The 19,291-nt window shown below is 31.7% G+C and overlaps 1 protein-coding gene across 1 annotated transcript; it reads left to right on the top strand.

Moving 5' to 3' along the window:
- The first annotated feature begins 12,346 nt into the window (after positions 1-12,346).
- LOC124533818 lies at positions 12,347-18,306 on the top strand. The gene is made up of 7 exons (XM_047109338.1): positions 12,347-12,553; positions 12,628-12,795; positions 12,909-13,060; positions 13,470-13,666; positions 13,880-13,957; positions 14,046-14,193; positions 16,041-18,306. Exons 1-7 carry the CDS (start codon positions 12,474-12,476, stop codon positions 16,247-16,249), a joined length of 1,032 nt encoding a protein of 343 aa, XP_046965294.1. The 5' UTR covers positions 12,347-12,473; the 3' UTR covers positions 16,250-18,306.
- Positions 18,307-19,291: the final 985 nt, after the last annotated feature.

Here is a 19,291-nt window from a genome sequence, read left to right as displayed (position 1 = left end):
CAAAATTAAAGTATTTCTAAGTTTTAACTTGATTGCAGATTGCAGTGAGAAAAGAATAAATTCGCAACAGGGATATTATATGCATTTTTTATGAATAACATCAGTGAACTTTTGTTAGAAATATACAATGCGAGAAAAGGTCACATGGCCTTTCATCGTTCATATAACGACGTCGCTCATTCGCACACAAATACCTCATAATGAAATGTGAAAACAGTAGCGACCGCGGAAGCTAAGCCTAGATCTCAATAGGGTTGCCAAAACAAAAAAAAAAACGGAATCAGTATTTAAATAAATCGGACGTATTCTATTTTAATCAGATATATTTTGGAAAAAAAAGAAACATCACAAAGATTGACAAATTTTAACTAAAAAACCGAGGTAATATTCGGCGATGATCCGCTCTTCAGGAAAGCACTGTGTGCGATAATTTTCACACATCGTAAATCCGGCTAAATCAGGATACCTGTCAGCCCTAGGTCTGAAAGCTTTGAACGAAGCCTGAAATATGAATTCCTCTACTATCTAGTTAGTAAAATGTCAGGGTCACCTTATTACGAAACCAATTAAAAATGTTCCAGTTTAAAATATTCATTAAATATCTATTATATTCATTCAACAAAAAATAAACTAGAGTTCTATATAAGATTTTAAATTAACATGGTTATTTTTATCGTTACAGTTATTACTTACGGGATATTTACCATGTTTTTTATTTTTATCCGTTGTAGCTCGTGAACAAGACATTCGTAGATAATGTCGAAATATCGAGCTACAACGGATAAATAGCAGTAATGATAAACTCAAGTTTTTCTCAAAAATTATACGTATATTACGCCACACATTTAAAAAAATTACTTTTTTAAATGTGTGGCGTGGTGTATATTGCTTAAATTGTTGATAAAATATATGACTAAAAGTATTAGTCAGGGTCGTATGTTTTAGTAAATTTAAAGTACATGTATAAGATAATGATATTATTACTTTTTTATATTTTATTCTTATCGTATCGTATCAGTACTAATACAGATAAAAGGATACATAGACTGTTGTAATAAAATTTCTTTAGAAATATTTAAAAGAATGAGGATTTAATGACTGATAACTTTTTCTTAGATAAAGTCTATTGCCTGCTATTGACAACTAACAAAAACAAATTAAAAAAACCTTTTTTTTCTACACAGCTTATACTTATTACAGTATTGTATATAAACTTTATATTACTTAACGACTTGTTGCCGAGTAAGTCCCAATACTGGACAAATACTTGGAATACGTTTTACACAAAATTAGAATCTGGGGTTTTATTTCACTAAGCCATCGTAAAAAATATTAAAAAAAAACTTGAACTTTACCTTTTCATTAGCGTGTATCCTATTAGACTATTTATTATTTAATTATTGTGTTACAAATTAATTTTTTTATACAATTTTGTCTGTAAATTTAATGTTTCAAAGTTAAAAGCATTAACTTATAAGTAACACTTAATTTAATAAATCGTCTCGCCGACGATTCTTTATCAAGAATACTTATTGTCAGACGATCCAAATTAATAGCGACGCACTATCAAAACCAATTACTTTTACCAAGCGCTCTTTGTTTTACTATGACAAAATCTATTATTAAAAATTTACATTAAAAACAAAGTTAATAGAGGATAAATCGTCTTAATTGAATTAACCGAAAATAAACTTTTAATAATCGCATTTATTGAAAACCGTCTCTGATTAACAAGAATGTTTCGCATTTTCAACGTAATTTATAAATAAAATACTTTTTACTTTAAAATTGGACAACGGGTGTCGTTGTCGTCGACTTGTCAGCGAAAAAATGTTAATATTAAGTAAAAAAAAACATTTCGCAAATCGTCCAAATTATTATTTATACAAATAATAATATTCAGACATTTCAGACAACTAGGCGAACATTTTCAATACGAATCTCGCGGAATGTAAAAAAAAAAAACATAACTTTGTGCTGACTATAAAGCCCAGTCCATTTCAATGAACATTTTGTGTTTGTTCAAAAATAAACAATACCCATTCATCTCAGATAATATTTCGTCATTGAAAAAACCGAACTTCGCAACCGAATAATAAAACGCTGAAAATTTGGTATAATAGCGACGCTCATTTGTTTGACATTGATAAAATTCTACTGACTATACTATGAGCATTTCAGTGTGGTCAACTCCTAAAACACGTACAATATAACGTCTCTGATCCATGTAATTCTGGTCATGTCTATTGTTACAGTGTGAACGGTTGCGAGACTATTGGTTACGGTCGAGTGACCCACATGTGTCCAGTGCTAACCGAGGTCAGTCTTGACAGTCTGCGACATCTGATATGCTATCTATATGATATTCTGTTCGAGGAAAAGAAATAATAGGAAGGAAATAAAAAACTCACTGGTTTTGAGATAACATTTCTTAAATATATGTCTATTAAAAATATTACAGAATTAGTAGCCTTTTGTAGTAAGTAGAATTTAAACTATATTTATTTTAGTACAAGCAGGGGGGGGGGGGGGGGGGGGGGCGCGTACCAAAGTATTCCATTCTATAATAAAATATCATAGACATTCTAAATCTCATAGACGGACCAGCCGACCAAGACACAATTAGAAAAAGGTTTTTTTTCTTATCAGACAAACAAGGTAACGAACAAGTATATAGAGCCTTAATAGTCCAGTAGTTAAAAGACGTGAATACCGTACCCATGATAAAACCGTTACTAAGTTCAAAGATGGGTCAGCAAACATAAATTCATGTGCCTAATTAATATATCTCGTGCTCGGCGCTGAAGGAAATAATCGCGAGGAAACATGCATGTGATGGATAAAGATCTGTCAAGATCCAATCCATAATGGATCAGCGTTGTTCATTAGGCTCCGATTCTTCTCAAAAGAGAGAGTAGGTCTTCTCTTAGCAGTAGGATATTAATAGGCTATTACTATATTATATTAGTATAAAGAAAGAAACGCACAAATATAATATGGTTACTCAATCTTTTTATACGCAAATCGAGTATAAATATGTATTTCAATTTCCATAATCATATCAGGACATGGTTAACAATTCTTTCTGAGTTCTCAATATTTCTTGCTAACAATATCGGAAACTTCGACAACAATTGCCATAACAACTATTATAGACTTTGGTTTGTTCGGTTTTCTCAATAGAAGAAGATGGTACATTAAAAGAAATAACACAGGAATATTTTATGACGAGAAATTGAATGAATGTAAATGTTACAGCATTCTAGAAATGGTTTTGTAATTTATATCAGTATTTTTAATCCATTAAAACACATTCTAGTCTAGTCTAGTATGGGATTTTTACAAGAATGTATGTAGTATTCCCCAGTTCAAAATTTGGCAGTTTACCCTCACTCATGTCTACCGCCCATGTTTTGGTAAGCACGTAAAGCCCATAGGATTCTGAAAATGTGTCAATAGGAAATACACCTGTGTTTGCGTACGATATTTCGTGCGCAGTTGGATCGACTCCTTCGAGAATAGCGATGGCCGAAATTACTCAGAACATCAAACATTTGTCATTCCTTTAACCGAATGTTTTTGGGGTATTTAATTATGAGCCTCTTGTTGTATTTTATTATTTATTCTAATTACTTTAACCAACGTCGAGGCATTACACTTGGCTATTGATAGGTAAAGGAAATTCTAACACTGGAACACCGGTTCGGAAATGAAAATCTTATCCGAGAAAAACCGACGAAAGGAACACAGCGGTTTCTTTTTCTTAATCAAGTAGTAATTGATATAATTTTGAATATGACAGAGAAATGGCCAGTAAGCCATCCATGAACTCACTAACTTTTAATACACTTTTCCAGCTTTTTTTAAGTATAAAACTTTATTGTATGGCAAACGGGACAAAAATTTACAATCTTCAATATAACAGTTACGCATTACCATTTTTATAACAATCACGATTTCTGAATATCGTAACACGTATTAAGAATTGATGACACAATTGATTAGTCGCACGTTTTTAATTACGGTATAAGAAATTAAGTGGCAACATTGTCAGTTCGACAGGTGAAAGTTCGTGTGAACGGGGCATTTTGTAACGACACTGATCACTATAGAAGCAATGTTCAATCGAGTTCAGGTTGTTTTGTTATGGTTCATGTAACTTGTTACAATGGATAGTCGATTAGAAAATTGTTAGCGATAACATTTTATTTAATATAATACTAGGGGGTCGCACGCGAAGCTTCGCTTTTATTCAAAAGATTTTTACAAATTTCAAACCCATGACAGATTTTGTTTTCATTTAATGTCATTGTAATTTGATGACGGCTGTTCGCACGATTAACATTTTTTCTTAATACAGCTTTTATTTTTTTATAGCGCCGTTCTCTACGTGGCCAGTGCCTTTTTTCCTTAACTTTTTTCCGCTTTCTAAAATTAATTCTTTGTTAAACGTAACAATTTAATAAATTACAATGCCCTTTTTTTTCTGCACATCGACGGCTCTTCAAAATTAGATTATAACCGATATTTTATGTAAAGCTTACCAGTCCCATAATACCTGGGATAAAAAATGGTTTACGCTATTAGTATATTACATAATTTTTTTTAAAAATAAAGATCTAGGGCAACAATCTTTCAAACAAAAATTAAATTCTCATTAGATTTCTCTTGTATTTGCCACCCTAAAACACGTATTCAACAGAGTTCAAAGCTATTCCATATTCATGTTCTTTAAGAATACAGATGTGTCTGACTAGTGGGATTTCAATTTTAATATTCAGGTCTTTTTAATTTACCGACTACGATTACTTACTTTGACTACGATTTTTTGAAATTATTATTCCTACATATTCTTCTATCATAGTCTTGCAGCATTAGTTTCTGGAAGATTTCAGAGGTTTTTTAGAGACGTTGACCTCTCATGTACGTTTGTGTATGTTTTTGGGAAAAAATAAATAAATATTGATTTAAATATTTTCTTCAAAAATCCCGGATTACGTGCTTAATTTATATTAGAGTGCTGTTGTGGAACAATAATAATCACATTAAGGCCGATTGTCGGTAGCTAAATTGACGATGGACTTAAAAGTACTTTTAATTTTAGTAAAATACTTAAAAACCTTATTATATTAACTATATTTTGATTTGCCATCAAATTTTTATACTTACAATGGGTTTTTTATGGTATGGTTGGCGGACGGGCATATGGCCACGTGATGGTAAATGGTCACCATCACCCATAGACAATGACACTGTAAGAAATATTAAGCAATCCTTACAGCGTCAATGTGCCACAAACCTTGGGAACTAAGATGTTTTGTCCCTTGTGCCTGTAGTTACACTGGCTCACTCACCCTTAAAACCGGAAGACAACAATACTGAGTACTATTATTTGGCGGTAGAATAACTGATGAGTGGGTGGTACCTACCCAGACGGGCTTGCACAAAGCCCTACCACCAAGAATGGATAGATAGAAGGGTTATGGGTATTATTCTTATGAGACAAACTAGAGATTTAGTAAGTTATTAAATAAGTCTTATAAGTAAAACCTATGAATATGAGTATGAGAAAAACAGTTATTATAAGACGTAGCATAAAAATGTGTAATTATTAAAGTGCAGGTTAATTACCATGCGGATATAACTTCCAGTATGCGATGCGCATCCTCCCACAATGAAGGAAATGCGTTTTACACGTTATGCAGGCATTGATGTACGTCGCGATTGTTATATCATTCATAGTGCGTTCTCGTAATTACTCCGAGATAAAAACATTTCTGGTTTAACATATTTAACGTCTTAATATTTCTAACGGAAATAATTAATTTAAATAAAATGAATCTACTTAAATCTTCTCAGTGCAACCATTTAGATCAGTGATTCCCAAAGTGGTCCAGGCGGACCCCCAGGGGTCCTCGGGAGACATGATGGGGGTCTACGTAGGCGTGAATAAAAAATGGAGATCTATAATATGTTAATGGCGGTCCACGAAAATTTATCTGCTTTTGATAGTAAAGAGCAAAAATGTAAGCATAATTATATTACTTTAATCTTTTTTTCTTGTAATTATATTCTTTTAATAAGTAAAGTGTTAGTAAATGTACTATTTTTCGTTTTTATTTTACCTATTGGAATATAGGGACATAACTCAGAAGCGACACAATTTTTATTTTTTTGCGATTTAAAGAATGTGGTTGAAATGTAGCAGCAGGGGTCTACCGAAACCAATAAAATTTAGAAAGTGGTCCACGAGAAAAATAAGTTTGGAAACTACTGATTTAGATTATTAATAATCACTTTTTGGGTGGGATAGATCCAAGTCAAAGTCAAAAAGCGGGTTCAATTCCGAGCAAGCCTTGGATTGTCACGTTTATTTATGTTTGTTTAATTATTTTCGTGCTTGCCAATACAGGGATATTTCGTCAGAATACTTGCATGTTAAATTGTCGAGCTTAGTGGTCTTTTAATTATCAACAGAATAACCAAACTTGCATTTGGTCATTAACGGACCGTTCCTACACACTAATAAATATATTATGAATATGTAAATTTTATACAATTGTTAAGAAAAAAGAAACGTTTAAATTAAAATGTACGTATTATATAAGCTGGTAAGGTGATTCTTTGAAACATATCAATTATATATAATTGAGCTAGATAACAATAAAATATGATTGAATCGTGATTTTTATCCATTACCTAAGTTTTACGAACGTGCCAGGCACTAAACTGAGTTACAAATAAGATATCGCCATAGATAAAAAAAGCATTATTCACCTGTATTATACGATGATAGTTAATGACAAAATGATATATTTTTTAAATATTTCTTGACAATACTACAAAATATTCTAGTAACAAAAGTAAACGTTAAAGCAAATTATTCATTAACATTTTTTTGTTCAGTAAGCGTAACAAACGTTCGTGGTTCAGTACATTGGTACATATTATCTACATTACGATCAAAAAATGAACGCATCTATTAACATAATATGCATTTTGGGAAACTTAGTAATATAATAAAAAAAAAACAATAAAATGGATGCCGTCTCGATCTCTATACGAAATCAACAAACCCTGATTGTCGTGTGAAGTTGTTCAACAAGCCGTTAAGATTACAATGCATCGTACGAGGCACTTGATTCGATAAACGCTCAACTCAATTATCCGACATCGTTCTCAGAGTTGTTTTCGGAACGATTGAAACGAATCCAGCCGTCTATAGCATCGTGACAGACGTTCCATTTATCTAGATAGACTCATGCTGTACGGGACAGCTTAGCTAATTATAGTGTCTCCGCGTTCCACGCGCTTCTGAGCTTATAGGTTGAGGGAATTTTACAGTGAGCTGTTCCTATTTTGCTCCAAAGAATTCCGGGGTTATTGGCAATATTGTATGCGACAAGTTACACGAACGATAGAGCGATGAGGGTTAATAGCTTTAAATTAAATTCTTAATTCGAAATTGAAAGTTTTGATAACTTCTTAAAGGACCTTATATTAGCCGTGGTAACGGCCACAGATAATGTGCTAAAATTCACTAATGTATTTTTTTATTTTCACTATAGAAACGAAAAAAACGATTATTAAGTTTGGTTTAAAAAGGTCGTTTTCTGGTAACAATTGCATTTTCGGAGATGTCTATTGATAACATATAGTGATTTATTTTATGTGTTACGGTTGATTTAGTGTTGCTATCTTTCTTGCCATCGACTATCGATTGTTGGCATCAATTGAATTATATTCGCGTGTAAGGACGCATGATTTATGTCTATGCCACGTAATATACTAGATTAACTTGATTTTTATGTTTCGCGGCCGATTAAATAAAAACAGTAATTTAATTATTTTAAGTGCTTGTAACTCGTTTAAACTAGAACTAATTATCTATTCGAACACCTAATTTTTTATCGTATTTTATACGATAAACATTTTCAGGATAGATGAAAAACGACATTGTTTCACATTTACTTAAATACTTAAAAGAATTTTTACGTAAAAAATGTTAATAGTTGTTCCAAAAATAACCATGTCTCGCAAATAGCTATTATAAATAAAGATGTATCAAAAGATTCTTTCACAACACGCCTTGTACGTTCCTAACAAATAATATTAAACCTTGGGGTTGACACAATAATCAAGGACAGAATATGGAAAGGTCACGTCACAGTTAATAAATGCTTTCTTCATGATAGATGTACGAGTGACAGATACCATTCACGTTATTTTAATATTATATCAACTGTTTAGTCTTGATGATTAATTGGAGAGTAATTGTCAGACGCTTTTATCCGTATTTAATTAATGTACTGCGACTGTGGCTGTTTTCGATAACAATATATATTTGATGACTATGCAAAAGTTTTAGCAAATATGCAGAACATAATATGATGTCTAAGTAGTAATAACAGCTATACACATTTGTTACTTTACGTGTAGTTATTGTTAGGTGTAAAAAGTAGCCTATGTTCCTTGGTGTTCAAGCTTGCTTCAAAATAAATTTAATCAAATTAGGTTCAGTAGTTTGCCAGTGAAAGAGCAACGGGCATAGGTGCATTTAGATATTAGTACATATAGATAGTATAGTTTATCGAACCTACATTGGTATTCGTTTTGTTAATATGTATATATGTATTTTAATATGCCATCATTTCAGGCAGTCATAAATTTTATTATGGTTTATTGTTTCGATAAAAATTTTACATTTGGTTGTAGAAAAATAAAACTAACAGTTTCCTAAGTACCGTGAATAGCTTAATCTTCACTTGAGTTAACTATCATAAAATTTACAACAAACTAGGACGAATTTTGTACAATACATTACACACTACACGGTTTACATAGAGACTGGTAATATAACCGAATAGTTACAAAATTTATGAGAAAACCGCAGAAACATCAACATACGTACATACCTGTATAGAGTATGCACACAACTTGTTTTAAAATAAAAAGGGTAACCGCTTTTACATCCATTTATGTTAAACGTTAAGTTTTGGTTCCGGTACTTTAGAAAGTATTTTATTTTCTTGACATCATTGTCCTTAACAGAAGCCGGTAAGAAATGGAAATTAAAATGCGCCTACGCCATCTCACTTGGATGTTTATTTCCAAAAACAATACATACATATGTTAATATAATATATGCTATGTGTTTGTTTGTAGTGTATATAATATATATGTGACATTTATTGGTTAATTAAATATTTAATAATTTGCAATTAAGTCTGAACACACACAAAACCAAAACCTTAAAATTAATTGATATAATATAATAATTTTATTTATCATGACGTCATCATCATCAGCCCTAAAACAATGATACCATTTAAAGGTAGTAATAGTCATACCAACTCAACTGCGGCAACCCTAGCCCGGCTTTCGTATAGTGACAAAGTCTATCACTTTGCCATTGTTTTCATAGTCAATGAGTTCTTTATTAATAAATTGCACTCGTATGAACAGAGGGAGCTAAAATATTCCATATTTTTATAGGTAACGTAGTAATACGTAATCATTTCGTTCTCATCACACCCGTGTAATAAAGCGTGGAATCACCTTCTCGGTTCGATAAACGAAAAATCGTCAAATATAAATAAATATGAGACAATATCACATACATTACTCTGATCACAATGTAAGTTTTTTTTTATGTTATAGGTTGCCGGACGAGCATATGGGCCACCTGATGGAAAGTGGTCACCATCACCCATAGACAATGACACTGTAAGAAATATTAAGCATTACTTACATCGTCAATGTGCCACCAACTTTGGGAACTAAGATGTTATGTCCCTTGTGCCTGTAGTTACAGTTAGTATGGCTCACTCACCCTTCAAGCCGGAACACAACAATACTGAGTACTGTTATTTGGCGGTAGAATAACTGATGAGTGGGTGGTACCTACCCAGACGGGCTTGCACAAAGCCCTACCACCAAGTAAAGCTAAAGCACTTGTGTTATGGAAAATCAGAAGTAACGAAGGTACCACAAACACCCAGACCCGAGACAACTTAGAAAACTAATTATAATCTACATCGACTCGGCCGGGAATCGAACCCGGGACCTCGGAGTGGCGTACCCATGAAAACCAGTGTACACACCACTTGACCACGGAGGTCGTATAATATATTTCATTTCATTTAAGTGACTATCAATATTGCTCCCGTGACAAATTACATGCAGACTATATAAACATCACCTACTATGTAGTAAGATTTATAATTACGACGGTTCGACCGCTGTTCGAAATACGTAAAGCTCAAAAATGACAAAATTCAAAATGGTTGAAAGTGTGTCGTTGCCATTATATACAGTTATGAGATAAATATATTTAATGAAGAAGAAACCGTGCAAAAATGCAACACATTTGTCTTTTTTTATACTTAAAAAATGTTTACTTTTTAATCATTGCAATTGGTATAATTCAACATAAAAGTTTTCTATTAACGCGCCTAAAAATACACAACAAACAAGTCTTAATTTTATCCAAATATCAATTAGATTTATCGTCAAAAGACGTCTCATTTTTATCATTTTTATGACACACTCGATATTAACATTTTATTGGGCAATATAGGATCGTAAGAGGAGGACATAAATCGAATTTAACAGCGCACTAACTGTGCGCTGTTAAATTCGATTTATGTGTAACCGCGTGTTTTTTTCGTTTTAGCGCGACAGTTACGAACGAAATTAGTTCTTTTGCCACCGAAAATACGTGCGTTGCATCATCGGCATCACGAATGCCCTTAATCACGCGAGCTACAAGGAAATTGCTGAGTATTTTAAACTATTTACAAATATATCAATTTTGTTTAGTTAATTTTTTCTTTCTAAAACTTTTGCGAGATAAATCAACAAAACTTTAAATTAATGTGTTATGATTTTGAGCTAGCAATATCATATCACATTAATATGAGTAAAACATTACAGTAAAAGTGAAGTAAGTTATTAAATAAGTCTACCTATTTATTTTTTAAAACCGCAAATAAGTGTGATTTCCATTTTAGACTTTAAAAAACAATACTTTACCTATTTCCTAGTAAAATAGTGGTGACATAATGTGTTAAATAAATAATAAGTATATAATTCTACATTTTATAATTTAATATTCGGGATATAATTATTAAAAATTTACCTGTGTATATAAGATTTGCATTGACTTGCTTTTATTAAGGTTTCAAGTAATTTGTAACTTGTAAGGTGTTTTTTTAAAACATAACTCAATAACAAGAAGTTTTTAAGTGGTACTGAATACCTATTTAATAAACAAAATGCGTGATTTTGTAAGTTTATAAACATGTCACATATAAAAAAAACGAGAGGTAACTAAAGGCAACGTTTCTACTATTGGTAAAGCACTATAAGGCAATATGATGCACAAGAATTGTATCTATAAAACAAACACAATAGGTATATTTTAATAGATTTAAAAAAAACTGTGGTGAGTTAGATTGCCAACATATTTTGTTTAGATGGCTAGTATTTAAATTTTATTTAACAAGGCATGCAGAATTTAGCAATTGTCTGTAATTACATACGTGTATAAATACGAGAATTTAATAACATAACATTTAAGAATAGGACTTATGTTGGATACATTAAAATTACAAGAAGTAAATATAATTATTTATGTTATTTATGTATACGATGTTTTATATATTAGAAATTAAGAAATGTACTTACCATTTATAATATATAATATGAAATGAGATGCACCTTTAAATTAACACATGTACCAGTCCTTAGATTGTAAATATTTTAAGCTTTCGTCTAAACACGAAAACACACTAATATATTATTGTTTTCATTCATAAACACCAGTATATCCGTATACAAAACAATTAATAAATAAATCAAAAAACCAAATCAACGATGCACGAATGCACAGATACAGTAGTCGGTAGTTGACAAATGACAAGCTGACAACTTTCAAGTAAGGTGTTAACCGACAAATAATCAAGGGTACCAACTGCTAAGCAAGTACTCGTTGTTTGCATTCAGAAATTTCTAAATTATTTGATAAAAATATGAACGAGAAAGATTTAAAAGATCCTGTAAAGGAAGATATATATAAATTAAAGATGATAATTATTTTTCGTCATTTCACACACTGTACACGTTTAAATTAAATAACTCAAAACACGAGAAGGTGTTGTTGTTGTTAAATAAAATTTTAATTAGATGATGATGATTGATTTTATTAAATAATTATCACGATTATGCCAATAATTAGCATTAGTTCATTTTAAAAATTTAAGCATATTTATAATAATTTCAAAATAATAAAACTTAAATGTTTTATTTATTTTAAGAATTTACATGGCAGCACCAAAGTAATATATCCATAACTCATTGATCATTCAACGTCAAATGAAAATAAATAACAATAATATAAAACAAAAAATTATACAGACAACTGAATTTAAAAATGAAAGAAATTAAACCTTTATTTATAAGATAAAATAAAAATGGAGGCTGATTCAACAACTTACGATAATAGTTCAAAATCTCCCGATGACATTTGTTTACCATTTAATACTAATGCAGCGTAAGGTTTTATTATTTTATTAGTATACATTACCTTTGAATGTTGATCTATATATTTGAATTGAATTTTTTCAGAAACCTAAAGCTTTATAAAAATCTAATAAGTGATGTAGGGGATCGTAGCTTAGAAAGCCAGTTAGTCGGAAAACTACAGTCTCTTGGGCTAATACCACAAAATATATCCTGTCCTGAAAACAAACCAGATTGTAAAGTTTTATGTAAATCGGCTCGCGTTATTGACAGGTAATATTTACATATTCAAATTTGAATAAATAATTTAACCTGTCAAATAAATGTTAAGCAGAAAAATTGCAATAAAAACAGATAATATAAAAATCTACTGTTTCCTTTTCCAGGGTTCAGTGGGCTTGTGAGGGATGTGGTAAAAAACAGCCAATCAGAACTGGTTCATTCTTCTTTCGACTGCAATGTTCTATTCTGCAAGCTCTGCAGATCATTCTTGCCTGGTGTGAAGATGCAGAAATAACAACTGCTGCACAATTTTTTGGTAAATAATGTTACTGAGACTTATTATAAAAGATCATACTTATGATTAAGTAAAAGTTAAAACTTTATAATGTGTATAACATAAAAAAGTAATTTTTAATATTTTTTTTATGCTATCATTCAATCAACGTCATGGTAAGTTACCATCTTGTTCTTTATTAGCTCTCTTTTATCCTAGCTAGTTAATTATTATTAAAGGTATTAAGTTTTTAAACTTCAAATTCGCACCTTTTAATTTAATGAAGTTTAGATTTATTTTCAAAGCACAGTTTTTAAAATTTGTATGCATTGTTAAGGATTGAAACTAAAATTATTTATACCAAAAAGGAGGGGTGGATCTTGACCAGTTGTGGGGCTGTTTTGTATTAACAGGTTGTTATTTTTTTAAATATTAATCTTTTAAATTCTAGATGTAAAGCCAAGAGTGGCTACTTCTATCTACGATAGATTGGATGAATTAGCAATAAATCAACTTCGGAAAAGCAAGTTAGGGGGGGAGAATGCAGTTGTTCTTACTGAGATGTATCCTGATTGCCTGAACAGACTATCACCAGACACAACAGATCAAGCTCATGTCCATCAGATATTGATGATTGCTGACACTAAAGTGAGTATGAAGAAGAGTGAAGTGATAGAAAATTGACATTTATGTTTCTAAACTTTTAAGTTAATAGAAAGTGTTTATAATAAATACCTCTTGTGATGATATATATAGTGTATTAGGATTAATGATTTGTCTTCACATATTCATTTAGAATGTGATTTTAACAATTAAATAAATCAAGATATTATAGCAGAATATGTATTTTTTGACTTTCAGCATATCCCTACACGATACAAGCTACATGTAATTCAAAGTGATCTTAAGAAGCTGCCGGGTAATACAAATAATGAGCAGGTAATCATACATGATATATATTTATTTTATTTGTAATGTTGTTATCAAAGTTGATTATAACTAATGATATGTTTTTGTCATATTTCAGTCCCTCAAAGAAGAAATAGAGCGAGTGTTAAAGAGTGTATCAGAACCAGAGTCAATGCTAGTTACTGGCAACAATGTTCCGTTAATTGACGGAACTGTGTCTCTACAGCAGCTGATACAGCATTGTGATGTTGATATGCAACATTTTTGTGAGTAATTCACTCAATTAACACTTTCGCTGCGCCAAAATTCTTTTAATTTTTTACATTCCTTCAGTACGGGGCGTTTAAGACCTCGTATGAAAACTATCATAATACCAGTACGGGGCATACTAGACCCGTTTAACCCTTCGGGTGCCTGGTGGGTCTGACAGACCCGTCACTTCAAAAAATCAACGATAACTTTTAAATTTTTGTAGCAAACCCGCTGCACTCCCGAGTAGCTTCGCGATATAAACTAACGGCTATTTTGACTACTCTCCCGCTGTCCAAAACGTACACCCATCCAAACAACACGCATTTTATGTGCGCTCGGGTCTCAGGGACCCGACCAGGCACGCGGCGTAACTTTTAATCTTTAAGCTATTATTTTTGTTTTGTCTCTTTAATTTATATTGGGTGGTAAATTATTTATGGAAAAAATATTGATGCAGTTATAATGACTGGGCGATTAATAAATGATGAAATTCGCCAAGCTTTAGAGAGAAATTTTGAAGAAAATGAAGATCATGATGTAGTTTTTGATGAAAGTGAAGATGAGTCAGATACATAATTCTGATGTTGACAAGGAAGAAGTAAAAGTCTATAACGAACCAAATAACAGGGATATCATATATACAACCATCAAAAGTGATTTATATGTCCCAGCCATTAAGTAATTTTGGTCACAGATCAATATATAAAGGCCTTGATTATTGTTTCTGGATTCTCAACACTACTGGCATAAACGCAATGTTAATGTTCATGTTCAAACGTTATTCATATGTTAAACAATTCGGATACTAGAAGGAACTTCATAAAAAAATGGGCATAGTATTGACTGCTCTTCATCAGACTGAACGACGTAATAGTTGTAAGATGCAAAATTTTATCTTACGTAAGAGAATCAGCTCTCATTTAGGGGAACCCTCAGAGCCACCACCCAAAAAACATAATGCTGGTACGAAAAAGCGTTGTTATGTATGTCCTAACCAAAAAGATCACAAGTCTAAATACATCTATGTGTCTTGCACAAGTCATATATACTTGGAACACGCAATTTTTGATTGTGAAAATTGACACATAAATACAGATTACTGACAAGCAATAAATACCTTTGTTACTTTTATATCAAAATATAAAAGTTTGTAAGTTGATTAATTAGTGCCTTAAATTAATGTAAAGTTTGATTGTTGAACTCAATTAAAAAAAAAAATATTGTCGATTTAAGCATAGGTGTTTATTTTTATTACGTAAAATTAAAGACTTTTTAATTTTTTTAATATAACTTTGTAGAAGAACTTTAGTTTAATTTTATTTTTCATTCATAGAGCTAAACAGCTCTAAAATAAATATAAACACATTATTTGGCGTTCTGACTAATAAAATAAGTAAAAAACAAGCATTTTGTTACCGGGTCCCACAGACCCACCAGGCACGCCATGTAAGTTTTACCCACCAGGCACCCGAAGGGTTAAGAAACTGAAACTTAAAAGAAAAAGAGACCCCGTATCGAAGTAGTGCTTAATAGCATTCTGCTTTGAATTTTCTTAGCCGCACCGAAGGAAAACGAGAGCTTGTACGAGGTGTGTTAGACCTCGCTCCGCATTGCACGTGTTAAATATTACTAATAATAATTGATTATTATAAGAATTACACATAATGATTTAGTGTTTTACGTTATTAAAATTTTCAGTCCTCGTGAAGCAAATTTGATAGGTTTTTACATTTCTCAATTAACTTAAATGCATTGTTAAATTGATCATTTGCTTCTAAATTCTAGATCGTGGGTCTTGTCTTGAGTCTTTCCATGGTAGATAAACAGTAAATGTATTAATTATAATAATGACTTTTTTCAGTGAGCTCCCGTATCTGGAGCCAGGCGCTAACGCTGTGCTCCGCGTCCCGCGAGCTGTGCTCGGGCGCGGCGGCCGTGGCGTGCGCGGCGCCGCTGCAGCGCTACCTGGACGCGGCGCTGCAGCGCCTGCGACACGCCGACCGCTTCTACGAGCACACGCTGCGCGCGCTCGCCGCTGACGTCACGCACGCTGCGCGCGCTCGCCGCTGACGTCACGCACGCTCCCTCCTAGTGCGTACCGTGTACGGAGTCCAGTCAATCTAGGTTCAACAACAACAACAGCCTGTAAATTCCCTGCAATACACTGCTGGGCTAAGGGCCTCCTCTCCCTTTGAGGAGAAGGTTTGGAACATATTCCACCACGCTGTTCCAATGCGGGTTGGTGGAATACACATGTAGCAGAATTTCTATGAAATTTGTCACATGCAGGTTTCCTCACGATGTTTTCCTTCAATCTAGGTTAATTCTATATTATCCTGTAATGATTCCATAATTAAGTTTGTCACCTGTACATTCAGTGCCGGATTTAAGGGCCACTGCTTGGGCCCTCCACAATAGAGATTCAGACGAGTAGCAAGTTTAATATAATACATGTTTAGATATAGTCAAATTATAATAATATTATTAATTACTGTTTTGATACAAAGAGTAAACACTATTTCAAAAATCAATTGACTGATATGAATATGGTAAAATTAAAGTGGAAAGTAATAATTAGGGCTCCACTTGTATGTTGCCTCAGAGCATTCACTCCTTTGTGGCCCCAAAACCTCCTGGACTATAAATCCGGCTCTGTGTGTGTCTGTACAATAGTAACGTGTCTTCCTTATACAAAATATTTCTAACAATAGTACAAAAAGAAGAAAAATCGCACAAATAATTATATTTTGATTTATTTGTTTACGAATAATACTAAGTAGTATACACAATATGTTTAGTATTGGATAATCTGTTTATTGGATACCAAAAATAAGTAGATCCTTACATATGTTTTATCTATTTAATTAATTCTGACAATAAAAAATTGTATTATTATATTAAATATGACTGGTTAGTAGAAGTATGTTACGAGTACTAACAATGAGTAAGGATGTTCAAAAAATATTTTTTAATTTTTAATTATCATAGACGTGAAGTATTGAATTAGTAATATTATCGTAAGAGCTGTTATTGGTTTTTTTTAAAAGATATAAGTAATAATACATGATACTAATAATGTATTACAATAGTGTAGGCTTTTGTTGAATTTCATCGGGTATAGATTTATTCACTCACCTACAAGATGAAGGCGCTACATAACATCCCTGATACTAAAATGAAATTATAATTTAACGTGACAGGGCGCGCCTTTCTGTGTGAAAAATTTTATATGCACAATTAAATGTTCAGCTAAGTTACTATATTAAAGCACACATTAGTGTCAGTTGTTTTTTTTTTGCTGCATAATGTGTGATAATGATAATGATATTACTGTAGGTTATATTGTAAGAAGTTTTTTCTACATTATTTGTATTCTTGATTAAGAAGTGCCTTAAAATGTGTGTCTTCCTAAGTATTGTGTGTGCCTTAACCTGTTATACTATCGAAAAGTTGATATTACTCGTGATATTATGTTGTTCATAAATGTATTTAAATTCCAACCCTTGGTTTCATATAGTTGCGTTAGAATTTCATAGACTTCTCAGAACTCTTATTTCTAATAAAGAGTTAATGATATACAAGAGAAAAAAATGTATAAGGTCAAGTAAGTGATAATACAGTAACTATTTTCTTAAATTAACACATAGCTGTTAGAGCAATGAAATAATCTTTATCTGATTGAATTTGCAGGTCTTATGATTTTAATAATTATTTAATTATATTGTTTCGATTCAGATTTCGTTATTTTTTAAGTTTTGTTTTTTTTTCTTAAGTTATCTGGTCACAGTGTTGCTAGTATTCAGTATCAGAGTATTAGAATAATAATTATATGAATAGAATTGTCTTCCTTACGAAGTAGATATTATTGAAATAAGCTCATTAAATTGTTGTAAAATGATATCAATATATATTACGTTTTTAATTTTGGTGAAAATAAAAGTATTTTATAGTAACGTTTAAAGGGACCTTTTGTATAATATAAACGATGTATACCGAGGACATATATATTTTTAAATATTCCATATATATGTACATGAAAATGTAATAAGAATTTGACATGTTTGTTTTCTTACTATGAAATTTAATCTTACTCGTAGTATTGTGTTAATAAAATGATATGTTATGACTTTTATTTGTTTTATTTGAGCTCGCAATTATTACTACAAAATTAAAAAAAAATATCACATCCTTTAAAATGTTAACGGTATTTTAATCATTACATCTATGTTAACCAAACTCATTTGGTGAAAGCCCTACACTTTGTGCAAATTCTAGGAAAGACCTTCTAGTAGGTATCCCCTACTAGTCACATATTCTAGCACTGAACGACAATACTTAGTACTTATTATTGTGTACCAGCTTTAAGTGAGTCAGTGTAACAGGCACAAGGGACTTAAATCTTAATTCCGAAGGTTGGTGGCGCATTGGCAATGTTAGGAATGGTTAATATTTCTTACAGCGCCTTTGTTTGTGGGCGATAGTAATCGCTAACCGATTTCATATAAAAGAATCGGTTAACGGACGAGCAAATACTTACATATCGATAAAATACAAACATGATTGAAAACAAACATTTCACTTTTTTACAAATTTTCTATTTCTGTCAAATCTTTATTATTAAGCTGCGAGTATTTTAGCAAACACAACGTTGCAACAACAGCAAAAGTTGTATGATGGATATTTTAGAATTCCATAAATTGGCATATTATGAAATCATTTAATTAAAATTCACTTTACTTTTTAAATATATTAACTGACACTAATTTGAAAACATTACGTTATAACTGCAAAAAAACAAGAACGAAATGGAGCAAAAAACTAAAACAACAATATCTCAAAAGAATATAAACCTTTGAATAAAAGGAAACATTAATTCGTTGTAAGATTGTGCCACTGTCGTATGTAAGTTTAACACTAGGGCTCTTTAAATAAAGTAACGAATACTTAATTCCACCGCATACCGACGTGTTTACCATACGTTTTACGGTGTGCTTTATTTCAACCAGCTCCCAAGTTTCCTATTAAAGAAAGTTAGTCCTAAAGAATATCTTAAAGTAAGTATAAGTTTAGTACTGGAGAATATCTATATTTTAATCTCTTAACTCAGTTTCC

The sequence above is a fragment of the Vanessa cardui genome, chromosome 11 (genome assembly GCF_905220365.1).
Source record: "Vanessa cardui chromosome 11, ilVanCard2.1, whole genome shotgun sequence".
NCBI classification, from domain to species: domain Eukaryota; kingdom Metazoa; phylum Arthropoda; class Insecta; order Lepidoptera; family Nymphalidae; genus Vanessa; species Vanessa cardui.
This window is presented reverse-complemented; position numbering and strand designations above follow the sequence as displayed.

Excerpts from the sequence above, each read along its gene's own strand:
- LOC124533818 (XM_047109338.1), top strand. The coding sequence starts at position 12,474 with ATGGAGGCTGATTCAACAACTTACGATAATAGTTCAAAATCTCCCGAT. Across the intron at positions 12,796-12,908 it reads TCGGCTCGCGTTATTGACAG|GGTTCAGTGGGCTTGTGAGG; the intron begins GTAATATTTACA and ends TTCCTTTTCCAG. Across the intron at positions 14,194-16,040 it reads TGTTGATATGCAACATTTTT|TGAGCTCCCGTATCTGGAGC; the intron begins GTGAGTAATTCA and ends GACTTTTTTCAG.